Raw genomic sequence first — 19,584 nt, forward strand, 5'->3', positions numbered from 1 at the left:
TGATGGTATGGCAGCCCCGACGACTTTGTTTTTTTATTTTTATTAATATTTAAAATGGTATTTATTTTTTAAAGATCTTCGGGAAGTTTGTAAAATTATTTATTCCTTTTTCTATGCACTTTTCTTCGTTGCGCTGGGTTTTTTTTTTAATTTAATTTTTATTGCATGGTCTAAACGTTTTATTTACTACAGGCGTGAGACAGGAAAGATCTGAGCGCTGAGGAATCTGAGCGCTACGAAAAATCTATTTTTTCATTCACTGATCTCAAAAAAAAAAATTCCAAGGACCAGAACGACAGGAAATTTTAATATTTTATTCTAAAGCGCGTCACACACGGTGAAGATACTATAATATTTTATCTTAAGATACTGTTACAAATGACCCATAAAATTTCGCGTCATTTGTAACAGGATGGCGGTTCTACAGGGGTATTAGTACGCAATGACAAAAAGAAAAATGATGGTCCGAACGCTGATACCGGATGCGTTAAGATACTGTAATATAAAATATAACAGTATCTTAAGATAAAATATTATAGTATCTTCACCGTGTGTGACGCGCTTAATTGTGTTTTGCAGAATTTTGTTAAATTGCGACTGGATGAAAATTTTGTTCGTGGTCGTCGTCGTCGTTGGTAGGTTGAACAAATCCTTAGCAAAACATCATACATTCATACGCTTATGTCAATTAGTATCGATAGCGGATTCTATTCCGTTGCGTTTTGACGTTTATCTCGGCGCTCAGTTGCTGCACGATATATTGTCAAAAACATCCATACAAGGAAGGAAGAAAAATAAATTTGCTCCCTTCCCCCATGGTGCCTAAAAATAATATGACATAATTTAAAATAAATTTTACGTAAAAAATTAATTAGGCATTTATTTTTTTATTTTTTAGCTCAGTTTAGTAATAAATTTTACTAACAGTTCTTTTAATTATTTATGGTATAAACATTCAATAAAAGTTAAGTAGTAACTACTATGCAGTCACTATTCCACGCGGACGAAGTCGCGGGCACAGCTAGTCAACCATAAAACAACAACTTAACTATGCAAAAGTAATATATTTTACGACGGGCAGTTAAAGGTACAACCTATTATTTAAAGAAAGAAAGTCGTTGAAAGAGTAACGACCTTTTGTATTCCTAAATAATTTGAGACTCATTTTAAGTACTTATAATGCATATTAAACTAATAGCTCGGAATTGTTTTATTGCATTAATTTTAAATAATAAGGTATATATATCATTCTACATACTTATAAGCTTACGTTTTGGAATATTAACAATACACTTATAGCATTGTATTTAATCTGTGTTTATATGGCAAATAAATAATAAGCTACTTAAGGTGATTGCAACGATCTGTTCCCAGCCAATATCCCGCTAGATGGCGCTGAATTCTACATTTCTAGTTTATTTGAGTTTTTGCGTAATTGGAATAGTCATCAAACCTAGGAATAGTCATGGCGGTTACTGAATATTATATTTTATTGAAATATGTTATATCATTGCCTTAAAATCCACCCAATTCGGTAAAATTATGCGTTTTAACATCTGTCATTGCATACAGGGTCGTTTACACACACAGACGTATACAAAAATGATAAAGATTTAACTCTAGATGGCGTGAATGTAAAGCGCGTCACACACGGTGAAGATACTACCTATAATATTTTATCTAATCTAGTAATATTTTATATTACAGTATCTTAAGGTATCCGGTATCAGCGTTCTGACCATCATTTTTCTTTTTTCGCTGTAGAACCGCCATCCTGTTACAAATGACCCACAAAGGAGAATGACCACGGGTGGTATCGGTAAAATTTTAGTTGTGCCACGTATTCGTTATATTGTTAATTCCTATTTGTATTTATAATGATCATATGTATCAATATTGGCGGCCAGAGGCGGCTCGTGACAAAATTGTATAGGTGTTCACTTGAAATAAAACAACGAAAATACAATAGCGTTCGGGATGATTTATTACAAAAAAATGAGCACCACATTTTATAAATGTCTATAACACTAAAAATTACAAAGTACAGGCTATTTCAAAACGAATTCAATGACTAGGTATCAATAATTAGTAAATCACCGAATTTGCATTCGCGAGCGTAGGTATCCATAGTGTTTGTCACTGACGGTCACTGACCTCTATAACTTATAGTTATAGAGGTCAGTGGTGTTTGTTGTGTAAACATGTATGTATTTGAGTAGTTAGTAGCATATTATATTCTGAATTTCTGATCCATGCCTATTCACTCAAAACTAATAACACTAATGATTTGTAACAGTAAATTATTTCAATAGGTAGGTATTTGAACATTTCCCAACAAGACGTAAGAATAATTATTCGTAGGTATACAAGATACAATAACAAATCTAATACACTATTTATTATTTTATTATTTACTAGCGGTCCGCCCCGGCTTCGCCCGTGGTACATGTTTACGTTTTCTCTCCATAAGAAGTAATAGCTAGAGAGCTAGCGCAAAGCTACCTGTATGTATTTGACCAGACCTGGATTTTTGTGTGTTGATTCCCCTATACCTACTATACATGAGATGAGGAGTCACTAAGCCCAGAGTGGTGGACGGGGCGCGCGCTTAGGTAAGACAGGTGGAAATTTTTGGCGAACTTTGAAACCATTTGACCACGTCTGCCATTTTGATATTTGAAAATAGATTATTATTACTATCGGAAAATAACAATGGCAGACCATTATCACGCGGATAACATTCTGGCAGACACTTATGAAAGTGCTGAAAAAAATACAATTTTGAAAGTATTTGACCAGATCTGCCATTCATATATTTTATTTATTAGGGTCTTAAAAACTTATTTTCGAAACGGCAGACATTTTCATTGCGTACAGACTTCAGCAGACAACAAAACTTTACAGACTTCAGCAGTCAACAAGACTTAGCTTCTACATGGTCAGATGTATATATGTATTACGTTCCCTGACCTTACATCAATGATTTACTTTATTAATGTTTTTATGGTCATTTACATTTAATTTTGAAAACTATGGAATAAAATTTATAAATTTGATGATACAAAACTAAATATACATTTGTAAAGAATCTCAAATATAAAGTTGTGTTGCAAATAACAAATCATCATTTAAATATTTAGTTTATTTCTTTATTTAAGAAACAATTAACAATTACAAAACAACATAAAAAAACACGCATGCATTTATTGAAATGTTCATTCATCATCACTATCGTATGGCGTTGTGTGACTCGTCTTCATAATCCATTGAATCGGATTCTGTAAAAGTAAAACGTAAATTATATAATAAAAGAAATGAGTCATTATAAACTTACCTAGTAAGGCAATGCCTTTGATGTCGCACGATGCCGCCGCGCCGCCAGTGTAGGTACTTCTGCTGCTACATGAAAATATGCTAGGGTTGCAACAAATGGGAAATAAAACAATTGTGATTATTACTATTATGATGTAATCATTTATTCATATTATGTACATTCAAAACAATTGCTATTATTAAATCTGATGTAATTATTTTTTCATAAATATATAATTATTATTAATTACATAATATATTGCACTGTGAAATATTTACGTATCACTTTATTTTTGATGTTCTTAATTGTCTTTTATAAAATTTAAGTGACGCATTCGCATTGGGATCAACAATCCGATAAGAAAAGAATGGAGACAATATATACATAGCTTTGATTTCAATTCTACAGATACAAAATATACAATCTATCTAAAATGATACAACGGATGTTTCCTGCGTTTTCTCGTCAAAATACCGAAACAACGTAATTATTGTATAGTAGTTGGGCGTGAAAGTAAAAAAACAAATGAAAAGTGTTTTCCATATGATTATTTATTAAATTTACGCGATTAAGAATAATTTCAACGATACAATTTAGTAACCGAGAATTCAGAGGATTAAAGAAAATACCTGCCTGATCATTTTATCAAACTCTAAAAGAATTATGGTTATTTCGCATCACTCGGTTTATTAGTTTGGTAATAATTATTAAAGGTAGTTACAACCCTAGCCATTGAGTCGAACGGTAGGCAACACAATATCGACTTTGTGCGGGTACATATGGTACATTTCTTCTTGCTGTGAAGCGTAATTATTATTATTAAGATTTTTTAGGCTCTTTTGAATCAGCTGTTCTAATTTAATTCTAGAAATTTATTAAAACGTGATTTTTTTAAAAGTATATTATGAGTTTATAAATACCTCAACCAATAGTTATTGTGTCCTATCCTCATTTCTTTATATCTTGGTAGTTAACTAAAGTGTTAAATTTACATAACCTCAACAACAACATTTACACTGCCACTGCACTAAAACTAAACTAACTAGCTCTCTAGCTATAAGAACCATCCTCGTACTTCAAGGGATATAATAAAAAAAGAATTATCGAAATCGGTTCAGCCGTTCTCGAGTTATGCGCTTACCAACACATTTTGCGATTCATTTTTATATATAAGACTAGCGGTCCGCCCCGGCTTCGCCCGTGGTACATGTTTACGTTTTCCTTACATAAGAACCATCCTCGTACTTCAAGGAATATAATAAAATAAAAAAGAATTATCGAAATCGGTTCAGCCGTTCTCGAGTTATGCGCTTACCAACACATTTTGCGATTCATTTATATATATATATACTAGCGGTCCGCCCCGGCTTCGCCCGTGGTACATAATATTTACGTTTTCTCTACATAAAAACCATCCTCGTACTTCAAGGAATATAATAAAAAAAGAATGATCGAAATCGGTTCAGCCGTTCTCGAGTTATGCGCTTACCAACACATTTTGCGATTCATTTTTATATATAAGATAAGATTATGTGAAAATAACCAGGAAGGTGAAAAACATATTTACGAAAACATAGTAACATAATATGGCTGTCGCTACAATAATTATATTTCAATTTTATCTTTTTATACCTAGTAGAACTGGCCGACGAATAAAAAAAATCGTATTAGAATAAATACAATAAATTACGGAACAAAAAAAGGATTGTAACTGAATTAGGTATGTTTGTTTCTGGGCGCACCGTTTTCGACGACGCGACGCGCGACGTAAGCGTATAGGTATAGGTACCTACTTTGCTAAAACAAACTAATAAAATTGTGTGTCTGTCTGAAAATTCGGAAAAGCATATTTTGCAAGTTTGTAATTACTTTGATAGTTTACCGATTTATAATAATTGTAATTGTAATTGTATAATATATAATTTGCAATGTGGTGAAATTTCATAAAAATCACGGGCCAATTTTTTGTTTTGAATCCCACCGAAAATATAATTGCGTTATTAGAATAATTAATTACTATACCTACCCACGATCAATTATTACAATATAGTCTCAAATGCATACTAGAGAAATATTGCAATTTGATTCAATTAAAATGCATAGCATACAAAAATAAATTCACAACACAAGAAATTCCGCGCGCAAATCATAGCGCGTGTCAATGAAATCAAGAATGTTTTATATCAAGCCGACGCGGACGACGACGCGACGCCGAACAAAAGTACCTACGACGGACGACCACGCTTCGAGTTGCCAAACAACATGAGTAATAAATTGTTTACAAAAAAAACAAGTTTTCCATTTTTCTGTATGAGTAGACAGAACTTCAAAACGCCACCTGCTACGGTTTATATTATGAACGATTGTTATAAAAATAAAAGTTATATTTGTTGGTGTAAACTATTTTATTGATCAATAATTTTGGAATTTAAAATTGTCAACATTGATTACAATAAAACGCAGTTTTATTTTATTACACTATTGTTTTTTTTATCAAAACATGTATTTGAAGTACCATATAATATTATGCTGATCCAAGCATTTTCACTCAAAACTTATATCACTAATGATTTGTAAAAGTAAATTATTTCAATATACATTTCATAACCAACATGTAAGAATAATTATTATTATTCCTACCTACAACAACAAACCTAAAACACTATTTACTATGGGAAAATAACCAGGAAGGTGAAAAACATATTATTATTTACGATTTCGACGCACTCGACTTTTAGTAAAATATAGTAGGGAAACATAATATTATGGTTTTGATTTTTGCTACTAGTATAAGAAAACTGCGTGTTCAAACTACTTGTTTGTCTGTCTGAAAATTCGGAAGTACTTTGGTAGTTTACCGATTTATAATAATATTGTATATATCGTTGTTTAAAAAATATTCAAACACAATAAAATATGATATATGTACTGATTTATCACTGGTTTCAGTGATGAACTGATGAGTCAATTATAGCCACTATACTTTCGTCATACGTGTGTATGATTGATGTGATTTGCAACGTGGTGATATTTCAGAAAAATCACGGGTCAAATTGTCCCACCGAAAATATAACTGCGTTATAAGAATAACTATACCTACGATAAATTATACATAATACAATATAGTCTCAAATGCATACTAGTGAAATATTTTATTTGAATCAATAAAATAAAAAAATAAATAAAAAATAATAATAATACAAAAATAAATTCACAACACAAGAAAATCCGCGCGCAAATCATAGCGCGTGACAATGAAATCAAGAACTTTCGAGCCGACGCGGACGACGAAGGAGCCTAACAAAAGTACCTACAATCATAGGCGGCTCGTGACAAAATTGTATGGCCGTGTTCACTTGAAATAAAACAACGAAAATAGGTACCTACAATAGCGTTAGCAGTACAAAAAAAATGAGCACCACATTATAAATGTCTATTTATACACTAAAAATTATAGAGTATTTCAAAACGAATTCAATTATTATTTAGCAATAATTAGAAAATCCCCGAATTTGCATTCGTGATCGTATTCATAGTGTTTGTCTACACTAATATTATAAAGAGGAAAACTTTGTTTGTTTGTTTGATTGTAATGAATAGGCTCATAAACTACTGGACATTTTACCAATGTTTGCAAGTTTGTGATTACTTTGATAGTTTACCGATTTATAATAATTGTATACTTATATCATTGTTTAAAAATATTCAAACACAATATGATATAGGTACTGATTTATCACTGGTTTCAGTGATGAACTGATGAGTCAATGTTAGCCACAATACTAATCACTTTCGTCATACATGTGTATGAACTATGATTGATGTGATTTGCAATGTGGTGAAATTTCATAAAAATCACGGGCCAATTTTTTGTTTTGAATCCCACCGAAAATACATATATTACTAATTGCGTTATTAGAATAATTAATTACTATACCCACGATCAATTATTACAATTTACAATATAGTCTCAAATGCATACTAGAGAAACATTGCAATTTGAATCAATTAAAATGCATAGCATACAAAAATAAATTCACAACACAAGAAATTCCGCGCGCAAATCATAGCGCGTGTCAATGAAATCAAGAATGTAATTTTATATCAAGCCGACGAGCGACGACGCCGAACTAAAGTACCTACAGTACCATTTACCTTCAGTGTACAATACAGTTTACAGACCTACGACGGACGAACAATAATGAGTACTTAATAAATAAAAAAAAACATAGTTTCTAAGGTCATTAGTTTTATTTTATTTTATTGTTATTTTCTTTGAACGATTGGAAATGAAATTACTCAATTTTTACACAGAACTTTGATTTATTAGAATTATGCTCATTATGCATAAGATAACGAACGCGAATGCACGACATCTAGCGCGTCAATGTCTAAACATCGCCTTTCGTTTAGACATTGACGCGCTAGATCTGTAATAAGTATATAGTCTATGCGCTAGATGTCGTGCTTTATGTCGTGTTTCGCTTGGCAAAAGTCACGCACACTACTGTAGAAGTGTCAAATTTTTCCGGTATTTTACTGTTGTTTTTCTAAGTAAATATTGTAAATTATTGATTAAAAAGGTCGAACGCGCACACATTTCATTATAGAGAAGTGATAAAATGATTAGTTTTAAAGAAATAGTGTCTGTGTTAAGTGTTTAGAGGTAATCAAAAATGTATGGAGGGACGGTCGGAACATCAACCTTAAGTTAAAATCCTAGGTATTATGCCAATGCGATTTCACGACGATTTTATGTATCACAGATATAAGTATGTTTAATGATGTTTGTACAAGTTCAAATAAATGAACAGTCGCAATACATTTAAGGCATAACCTTTTGTCCATATCTTAAGCATATACTTTACACATTCTAAAAAGCAGGAAGTCAAAATGATGGACAATGGGAACATACATCTTCTTCACTCTTCGCAACTCGCGAGACGGGAAAATTGGCATTTGCGGACACGGTGATTCCTTACACTCACGTTTTTGCGTTTATGGCGCTAGCTAGGAGATGTTGCCTCGGTGAAGGAAGGATCTGCATGCACATTATTGTCAATTTTTGCAATATTTTACTATGTTATTCACGGTGAATATTGCTATTTGCTTTTTGTTATTACCAAAATCAAATAGCAATATTCACTTCTTTCACCGGCCATATTTGGCCTAATAGCTAGGTAATGTTTATGTGTACATGTATGTAGCGCATGGCTTTTTATTTACAACTAACGCTTTTGAAATTATATCGGTCTTAAATATCTGTCTTACTGTTTTACTCACTCTCACTATACATTTTCCGTAGACAGATATTATTTGTAGATATTAAAGTAGGTAGTGTGTTTTTAGCCAACTTTATTCACAGAATAAATCCTATGGTCTCTACAAAATTGAAGTAATAAATGTAATATTCAAATGGGTTTATTTCGTAAAACAAATATAATAATTATGTATTAGAACAGATTAGAACTGTTCTTGATACATATCAATACCATGAAAAGCAAAATGGCGTGAGATTTCGTTCAGATTTAAATTGATTTAGTACCGTGTAACGATTTATATTTTATTTACTTAACTATCGTAAATCGTGTGACTGATTAATCTTTACAAATCTTAATCACGTTATTTGGATTTGAATATAATGTTCAATTCGTTGGAATCATTAATTGCATCTTATTCCTATGTACGTTATTAATTATAATTATTATTTTAAACTCATATTATAGAATCGAAATTGATTTTCGATAATATATCTGGTTATTACATCGCGATGGTTAAAACATTGGGGAATGAAAACCAATAATATTATGGATAATATTTTCTTACTACGATAACATAATACCTACTGTAAGTAGTTAATCAAATTAGTTAATTTATTTACAAAGAACTTTTCAACCAAACCATAACTGGTTTACATTTTAGGGCAAAATAATTTAACATTATCTTTTTAAATTCATTCATCTCCAACTAAATTGAATAAAATGAATAAATCTGGTGCGAACAATACGCGTAGTGGGCGGTCACGCCATCACAACGCGTGTTTCCTATCTGATAAACTTCAGAAATTTAAATAAGGTTCAAATTTACACTAACCGAGTCTTACATGCATTTTACATGAAACCTAATTTAAGCGTTAAATTTTGAACACGTTATACGCACATTCTTTTCTCGATTCTATCGGACGAAACTTTTCTTTCACGCCTGTCAGCGTTCCATTGTTTAAAAGAATGCTTTTAATTCCGCATTCATTATCTCTTGTAGAACAAATTAGGTGAAACTAAGGATTTGTACACTGTATCGACGTTTATAAAAAATATTGTTTATTTTTATTCCTTGTACGAAAACGTTTTGCGCGGAGGAACATAGCTGACTGACAACTTGACACGGCTTGTTGTTGATACGTTTCTAATAAAGTTTTATTAAGAGTTTTTTCACCAAACATAATAAATGTTGTGAGTTTCCCTTACTATCTGACAGTGATATGAAGCTGTCAAGTGTCATGCTCTATATTAGGTAATATTTTTTATATATTATATTATATTATATTATACCTATACGTCTTGTTTTTGTTGTTTACCTTACTAACACTTGAGTAATATTTCAAAGGAAATTTTCCAAAAAATACCTTATTAACATCACAAGAGTCAATTATTTGAAGTTATTATTTTATATCAGCATTCAGCAGCAATTAGTCAGCATCTTGAAACAAACACTCTTGAAATTTTTCTTCAAAACGGTGAGATTAATTTTAATGATGTTACGGAGAAATGAAGAAAAATATGCTGCGAAGATATTAATTTCAAAAACAGCAAATCAAAAGATCATAACTTTAGATCATCGGGTTATTATTTTACTTAGTCAAAAATTGTTGTGGAAAAGGGAAAGATTAAAAAAAATTAGTTCTGTCCATCATTTCATTGGATTTATACACCAGCAACCTTCCTATAACAATATCTTAACTCTAAAGCATTTTTCATTAAGACCAACATACCTGTAGTTTCATTAATATTAAAGAACGGCGTAAACGGGTTCCCTTCAGACACCAGACCATATCTAATCTGCCGTGGGGCTCCCTTATCCCCATCTTCAGCCCTCACTTTCACCACCACATCCCCCGGCACCACCTGACGAGGCAAGTGGGTGATGGGAGGCGCGGTGGTGAACACTGGTGGCATGTCCTGTACATCTTGTACCACTACCACCACTTCCAGGCCTGCTATGTTGCGCGTGTCTTTGCCTACTTCGATGTATGGGTCCTGTAATTTTAGAGGTTACGGTTGTGAAGTTTCGAAGCTTTACAGGAAATAATTTAAGAATAATATTATTCTCTTTGGATTTTGAGATCAATGAAATTAATTTAAACAAAAATACAGTATGTACTCCTCTTTATTAGGTAAGATTCCTATCTTTATATTAAGTAAATATCCCTTTTTCTAATGTTACGTTTATAGGTCTGTTATGTTCGAGAAAAGGCGTAGCGTCAGATATTCCTGATCGGCGATTACGGATGAATGAAATTTTGATACATAAATGGATTTATGAAAAGGTTTAACTTTTCTATCAAAAAGTTAAATTTGTGTAAAGTTTAAATGTTTTCCTTACCACTGCCAAGAGAGTCAAATGATACATAGATTGTGCTTCAAAGTCCAGAGGACCAACCAAAAATATTGTGCCTTCGGTATTTTCGGTCGAAACGCGGCGCTGACGTATTGCAAAGAGAGGTGATCCCTGTAAACAAATAAGATCATTGAAAGTCAATAACCAATACAATTCATTAAATAATTAGTTAAAAAATAAATAGACATTCATATAGAAAATTACTGCTTCGGCAATTGGTGTTGTTTTTGTTTCAAAATAATATGTATAATTCTTTTTTTATTATATTCCTTGAAGTACGAGGATGGTTCTTATGTAGAGAAAACGTAAATATTATGTACCACGGGCGAAGCCGGGGCGGACTGCTAGTATTCAATAAAAACTAATAATTTCTACGATACAAAAGCGCGCGTGAATCCATTTCTACAAACGCCGTATGATTCAATTTTAATTTTCCCGTCGTGTATTGCTATATCCATGTAAATCATAAATAATACGGCACACACGAGCTGGTGAAAATGAGATATTAGCCGAGTGAAATTTCATTATGCGGTTACAACAAAATGCGTGTCGAAGGCAGTTACTACCGTCATTAAACTCGATAGTATCTCGCTTGTTTAATTCGAATGAATAATTCATCTCACCCAAAGTTCCAGTTCTAGAGGCTTCGGTGACACGGGATTCTTCCTCGCTATGACTATTTCGAGATCGGTGCCGCGCTTCGCGTCCTGTGGAATAAATTTTAGTGTTATCTACGTGTCTTGATTTATCTTCTGGAGCTTGTTTATTTCTTGGTTTTGCTTTTCTGATGTATGATAAGATAGATAGCAAACATATTTGCATTTTTTAACTATTCGACTATCTATTTAATTTGTCACGATGTAAGATAATTTTACCGTAGGTGTGTTAAATTTGGTCTCATACAAAAGTAAATTAAATGAAATGGGAGGAAATACACGCGTAAAGCACATTTTTTTCAGTCATCTCCTTCACCATTTTTTCAATGAAATTTAATAAAATACCGTTTCAAACCTGACAGACATGTCTATAAACTTGCATGTATCTTTAGCATAAACAAATTGAAATATGTCACATTACAAGTACAGTAATACCAGATATCCTGCTTTATTCTCAGTCCAGTTCCTAAGGAGTCTAATGAGCGAACTTATGTCTATAATGAGTCGCTTCACATTTACATTTATATTATATTCACGTAAACGACTCTAGTGCTCTGTGAAATGAGCTTTAATAGTGTAGGAGTTAATTCCGATATTTCATATCCGCTAGAAGCGGTGCGTCATCATCAATCACTGCATGGTACCCATCTGCCGTATCTCTTGTGTTGACATGTATTCCATATTTATAAGTATAGGATATTAAAAAAAAATAACTTAAATTGTGGGTACTTTTATATGTACAGAATTAACATTAATAAATCTGTTAGCGTTTATTCAATTGAATTGATTCTATAAATTGAGTGATAATAATGACATAATATGGATTACTTATTTTGAACTTCTTCACATATAATTTACCTATCCTTATGAAAGATTGTGGTAAGCGTCAAATGTCGCAATTAAAAATACTTCTATCACAAGTCACTTATATTCTTAACAGTACATACCTCAGGTACCAAAATGATGCTAGGCTGATGTGGAAAAATCGTATCTCTAGGTGTAGTAGCATTTGTTCCCGTGACAGAACAGGCTATTCTTGCGCTTCGTCCCCTGGTGTTCCTCGCAGACAGCCTGAAGTCCACATACCGCCCAGGCTCCAGTCTTCGTAACAGGATAACGTTCGCTTGACAGACCGAGTTGTATCTTGTGCAAGGCAGAGTTTCTATGCCGATGTCTAGACGACCCATTTGACCTGAATTGGAGAGATGTTTTATCAAAGACTGTTTAATGATCGGATTAATTCAAGGAAGTGCGAATGAGATGTTGTCATTTTACCAAGGATAGATCCAATTTAGTTAACATTAACGATAAAATGATTGAGTAGTTAAATAGACTGTTGCACTTACCAATACCGTCATTTAGAAAAAAAGTTAACTTTTTGTTTCTATTGAATATTTTCATTTAAATTTTTTGTTTTAATTTACGTGTTAAAATTTTTATTTATTTAGGCAATACAAGAAAGTAGGAATCCAGAAACAATTTGACCGATACACACTGGATCTTTTCAATTTTAATTTCAACTTTTCCTTGTATAGATAGATACATTAAATTAAATATGTCGACATTGATGATGAATAGTACGGTATTCCCCTACCTATAAGCTCAAAATGCAGTGGATAATCGAAGTCCGGATCAGACGCGCGGACGCGGTAGATGACGGAGCCAACAGCCGCGTCCGCCGGCACGAGCACAAGCCGCATGAGCGTGGTCGGGTCGAACACCGGCTCGCCGCCGCGCGCCACCGCCACGAGCAGCGGGAGCATCACCAGCGACAGCGTGAACGTCATCCTGGGGAAATATAGTTTTTAAGCATGGGTTTGAAATACAGACGGGTAGATCTTATATTATATAAAAACTAGAGGTCCGCCCCAGCTTCGCCCGTGGTACATATTTCGCAATAAAAGGTAGCCTATGTCCTTTCTCGGGTATCAAAATATCTCCATACCAAATTTCATGCAAATTGGTTCAGTAGTTTAGGCGTGATTAAGTAACAGACAGACAGACAGAGTTACTTTCGCATTTATAATATTAGTATGGATAAATCGCAAAATGTGTTGGTAAGCGCATAACTCGAGAACGGCTGAACCGATTTCGATAATTCTTTTTTTATTATATTCCTTAAAGTACGAGGATGGTTCTTATGTAGAGAAAACGTAAATATGTACCACGGGCGAAGCCGGGGCGGACGGCTAGTAGGTAATAAATATTATGTTGCTTATGACAGGGGAGTAGAGAATAGCACCGATAAAGTTGTCTGTCGATCACAATATTGATATTCAAATTAAGTGACTCTTCGTTGAATTGAGTTGAGTTAGATGAGTAGATGTGTAGTGTGTTTGTATATTATTTTTGCCAACTGTCAAGATTTTGAAGAAAAAATAAAAATTCTAAATACCTACAAGCTTCTTAGTTCTTTATATTAAACGTATACAACTGTACAGTGTACCTAGTGGTAACGCAATGTATCTATGAATCAAAATATTTTTCTTTGAAATTAATTAAAGAGCACGAGGAGGAGAGTTTTCTTTCTAAAAATATTTGGTTTTGTTATTTTTCTGTACTATCATTAGTTATTACTTAAAGTATCACAGATTTTTCAAACTGTCACGAAAATAGGTTATTAAAGTTTTATTTTAAAGTAAAAGTGTAATTATTTCATAATATTTTAATATAACAAAATGCACTTAATAGTAATTGTAACTGTGTAATAGTGTCCAATATCAGAAACATGCAATGAATTTATGGCTCAAGAATGTTTCCCTTCGTGAATTACCGTCTCGTTTAAATAAACGCAATATCTTACAAGAATTAAGTTTAAAATTGAACTATTGTGCTTAATAGGTGTAATTTTGCACAGAGCACTTATAAAAAACAGTATCACCATAAACTGCATTCCTCTCACTTGAGTTAGAGACAATTACGAGTCGTGTAAGTCTGCGTCTAATTCTGTATTCGAATGAAGTGAGCTTAAAATAATATTACACTTCTTAACGAGGTGCAAACATTTTTAGTGCGAAATAATTATACCATAACCAAGTTAATTAGTATATTAAATCTTATAAATGATATATATATTTTGTTATATTTACACGTTCTTGTATTTACTTATGTACGTAACGTCATTATAACATGGGGGCTGGGTGTTTGTTGTTGTACGAATGAATGCCTTTGTTGAGGTTTTCAGCGTAAATATGAAGTTTACACGCACTCTTATTTGCATTAATTACAGTGTGGTGATACATTTAAACTGTATAACTTTACCTTTAAATTAGTTTCAGTAATTGTCAAAATGTGACTATTTTTTATTAGTTAAGAGCGGGAATAATGAATACGTTCACCCCGTTTATATACAACCTTTGTGCACAGATAATAAAATTAAAAAAGTATAACAGCCAGGATCTCGGGGTCGAATTGTAAGATCGTTATTTAAATTAAGAATGAAATAGTGTCTATAGCTATCACTGAATGTTAACTTACATAAACACCATAAACTTGTTGGTACGAAAATTGAACATTGTTAGGAAACGACTGCTATTGTTCGCCAGCAAGACAACTACGCCTTAAATAATATAAAATATATCCTCGTTTGCATGCATATCATAATGCTATCTAATGGATATTCCGTGTTTAAATGTACTGTTGTTATACCTTTTTAGCTCAATTATATTAGTTCTATTATAAATTATAAACAGGGTTTATTGACTGCGTTTAATCGTTATTTGAATATTTCAACTAATTTGTAATATTGCAGTCAATACAATACTAATAAATGTCTCTATTTAAGGTACAACATTGAATGATAATATATTAAATCATCTATTCGGTATAAGTCCAGTTTCTACATTTAATCTGACTGAGAATCGCTTTATAAGTATTAGTTAGTTAGTGCGATAATTTTACTAAATCCATGACAGTGACACACGTATAAAACACATGTTTTCATTATTCATTCCCTTCAATATTAAATGCCTACTTCATATTGATTGTAAACATTCAAACCAAGCAGCTCTGTAATCAAACTAGCTTTTCATTGTAATCACGCTCTAACCATGTTACTAAAGAGATCGTGAGCTCTACAATTCAGTCCTTAGTTTATAATCAACGCTTACACCAATGTCATAATATATAACGAGAAAACTCATTACACTTTTATTGTTTTGCTCCTATTACAGTGAATGAACGTATAAGTCAAGTGATGAATGAGCATCGTGGCAGAGGTTGTGAGCGCGTGTCACGAAAATGACCTTTCTCAACACCGGCGCTAATAGTTCATTATTAATTTAAACGGGAGATTAAACTTTATGATAAACTAGCGACCCGCCCCGGCTTCGCACGGGTGCAATGCTGATACTAAATACACTACAGAAAAAGTGTGAACGTTGTATATAAAAACGTGATAAAAATTAAAAACATAGCGGCCCGCTCCGGCTTCGGACATAGATAGCCGGGCGGCCGGCCGGTACCGCCGCAAACGCTACGTCCCGCAATTTTTAAATCTGTAATATCTTCGAAAATATTCACTTAAATTATGCGGTGTAAAGGGTCATATAGATCTATTGTAAATGAACAATCTATTCAAGGTATTTAATTGGTTAAGGATTAATGCTGTATTGGTTAAAATCGCATCGAAAATTAGCCATTATTTGTCGTAAAAAGTAAATGACAAAAAAAAGTTATTGTGGGTTATCCATAAGAGATAGACATATACCATCGCGAACTTTTCTGTAGACCTTTTCAATGTGTATAATACTTAGTACATTATTTTGATAAAACTCGTAGGGTTCAGCCTGCGTTTGCAATGTAAGCGGAAAAAATGTAATTTTTTACGACATCACATTAGAAACCTCAAAAATAACAGTACTTCTCCACTATTTTATGGGTGTTATTATACATATAAACCTTCCTCTTGAATCACTCTATCTATTAAAAAAAACCGCATCAAAATCCGTTGCGTAGTTTCAAAGATTTAAGCGTACAAAGGGACAAAGGGACATAGGGACATAGGGACAGGGAAAGCGACTTTGTTTTATACTATGTAGTGATTAAATAGACAATCTGTTATTAATTACGTCGTCATAATGATGCTTGGTTTTCAGATGGTATGATTTAATTTTGCGCTTGAAAACAAATCTAATGTGGTGTAAATATATTTTGTCAATTTTAGTTAAGAATTTGATAACTTTGAAGTGGGGTACAAAAAGCTAAGAGCAATCTACATATTCTTATATTTGTCGAATGATATTATATATCTAAAACGAACAAATAAAAGAACTTCTTACGATATAAATATTTTAATAGCATTTATTTAAGATTAACCAACTTAAAAGCATACCAAATAAAGATAATAATTAATGCTGCAGATATTTTATAATCAAGCGATCAATACCAATTCATACTGGCAAATGAAAGTACGAACGAGCTTTCAGCATAGCAACACATTTTTTACTGCGAATATGACATCATACATGGCATTCGAAAAATGCCAACTTCACGATATCCCATACATGGAATGTGAGAAAAGGCGAACTAAGATTATAGTTATCTTAGATAACGAACGTGATCTATGCCGAAGGCGGTAAGCATAATAATATCCAGATTGTAAATCCCTGCAGTTTTATCTACTTCCCTGCCAATGTGGTTCACGAGTCGACAAACAAATTGTTTCGTGTAACTTTGGCAGTAGATTTGGTACGAATTTTATGCTTTCTGATTAGAATAATGTGTTGTTATTATTCAATGCTCTTCTAGAATAAAACTGTTTCTTTGAGAAATATAAAGCGAAAATGTGTAAAAAATATAGTTTTTAATAGACAAAAGGGCAAAAAGTAAACAATTTTATCAATATTATTTTAAGTAGCTATCGGCAAAAAATAATGATTGGCATGTGTCACATACTGTTAAAACAAGTATTGTTACAAATTATACAGGCTATGATTACAAGGTTAGGCGTCAACCTTATTCAAGTGTAAAAATAACTTATGACAATGGCTATCAATAAATTCATAATGGTACAGTTTTTATACTTTAATTTATATGACATTTTATATACCTACCTACGTGACAAAAACGGGCTTGAATTATAGATAAAATACTAGCGGCCCGCCCCGGCTTCGCCCGTGGTACATATGAAAAATAGATGTTGGCCGATTCTCAGACTTACCCGATATGCACAGAAAATTTCATGAGAATCGGTCCACCCGTTTCGGAGGAGTATGCAGACTAACATTGTGACACGAGAATTTTATATATAAGATAAACACAGACATTATACAGATGTAATATTATACATTGATATAAGGGGTAAAATCGAATTGTTACAAAAATGTGCGATTTGAATGTGTGATTTAAATGTGCATCGTCTCTTAGTAAAATCCGCTTGTAACAGACTAACAGATGAACAAGTTCACTGGCACAAGAACGCGAAGTTGGCAACTCAGATAAACTCGTGCTCAAGATTTAATACCGGCTCTCTGTCTCTTTCTGTTCGTGTGTGATAGAACGAGATTTACAACCCGCTACTTTTGATTTACAATGCCATCGGATATTCTTTTCGAATAAGGGAGACGGGAATTACGTCACTGCCTTGGTCAGTTTTTGTTCAATGGACAAGTTTGTTGGAGCTTCTTTTAAAATTTCTTTAATTTATTACCAACTTTTGTGTTCAATGTCTATAAATTTCGCTTTAGAGCTACCTATGCTTGATTATTATAACTATAGCCTAGGATATATTTTGAATATAAATCAGCCGCGTACAATGCGAGGGATCAAACCACTGCATTACCGTTCCGATTAGGGATGTAACGATACCGATACCGATACCGATATATCGGCCGATATATCGGCAAGCCGATATATCGGTATCGCCGATAATAAATCAACCGATACCGATATTTTTTTATTAAATTCTTTCTTTTTCTTTTATGTTTTTGCATTGTATTCATTCATATTGTTTTATTTCTGTTTCTGTAATAGTGTTAAGGAAGAGCGGAACCTCCTGACACAAGCATTTTATTTGCTTACTAGGAGTGTTCCAATCACAAATTTGTTTATGTAAAGGAAAGAAAGAAATAATTTTGAATTTTTTTAATTTTTAACGTGATAACGTTTTTAAAATCGTATTAGTCGGGTGACATGTTCATAAACTTGTGTCACACCAAAACCTCACGAGCGCGATCGGAGGTATAACGAGAGAGAGACGGACCGATCTCCCGTTTCATCTCGAGCGCTGCCACTGCATTATGTTATCACGTAAACATCTCGATCGTAAACCTACTTTACAAACAACCAATTTTTTTGATATCAAATAATTCAAAAACCCGCGCCCAATGAACGATGCGGGAGGCCGCCCGCGCGTGCGCACTTTGTTTTCTGAAAAAACTCTACCAATAGTAAACTTTTATTAGGTACTGATTGTATGTGTATTACTTAAAGTTTAACTGACTTCGTAAAATAATAATACTAAAATAAATGGTTTTTTTGTTTTTTGATTTGGCATTTTTATTTAAAAGAATACGATTAACAGTTGTCTCTGTTAAATGTTGGTAACTTTTTATGCATAATTCACTATTTATTTTTCTACCAAGCCATCGATATCGGTATCGGTATCGGTATCGCCGATACATTACTACAAATATCGGTATCGGTATCGTATCGGCAAAATCATGTATCGTTACATCCCTAGTTCCGATACTCTCTATTTATCTTGCGTATAAACAAACAATAGAACCGCAGAGACGCTTAACATTTCACAAAATTTATCTCGCAATACGGATTGCTCTTTCAGCCCGCCACAACATCTACTTTCGCAAATTTGTCTGAACTTGATATTTATTGACTGTCAGAGTAAGTCTTGACTGCGTTCGTGATATGGGAGAATGACAAATAAAGTAGCTTTATAAATAATGCGTTTCAGGGAGTAACATATTGTTCAAGGATGAGAAACCATAGTCAATATTGCACAAACATATAGATACAGTAATCAAAACTATATCAAAACGT

At 32.9% G+C, this 19,584-nt stretch overlaps 1 protein-coding gene across 2 annotated transcripts in view; it reads right to left on the bottom strand.

The window, feature by feature from the left end:
• The window catches only part of Cad86C (Cadherin 86C), a 105,011-nt gene that overhangs the window by 13,924 nt on the left and 71,503 nt on the right, over positions 1 to 19,584 (bottom strand). For both annotated transcript variants that reach the window (XM_090120700.1, XM_090120699.1), the window contains exons 3-7: positions 13,181 to 13,374; positions 12,534 to 12,778; positions 11,554 to 11,637; positions 10,916 to 11,041; positions 10,305 to 10,569 (exon numbers count right to left, since the gene is read on the bottom strand). In XM_090120700.1, coding sequence (XP_089976826.1) covers positions 10,305 to 10,569; positions 10,916 to 11,041; positions 11,554 to 11,637; positions 12,534 to 12,778; positions 13,181 to 13,373 — 913 coding nt within the window. In that variant the 5' untranslated portion in view covers position 13,374. The remainder of the gene's footprint in view (positions 1 to 10,304; positions 10,570 to 10,915; positions 11,042 to 11,553; positions 11,638 to 12,533; positions 12,779 to 13,180; positions 13,375 to 19,584) is intronic.

The sequence above is a fragment of the Colias eurytheme genome, chromosome 4, assembly GCF_061535395.1.
Source record: "Colias eurytheme isolate Ceu_HAF_F1 chromosome 4, ilColEury1 Martin Lab GWU primary, whole genome shotgun sequence".
Taxonomy (NCBI): domain Eukaryota; kingdom Metazoa; phylum Arthropoda; class Insecta; order Lepidoptera; family Pieridae; genus Colias; species Colias eurytheme.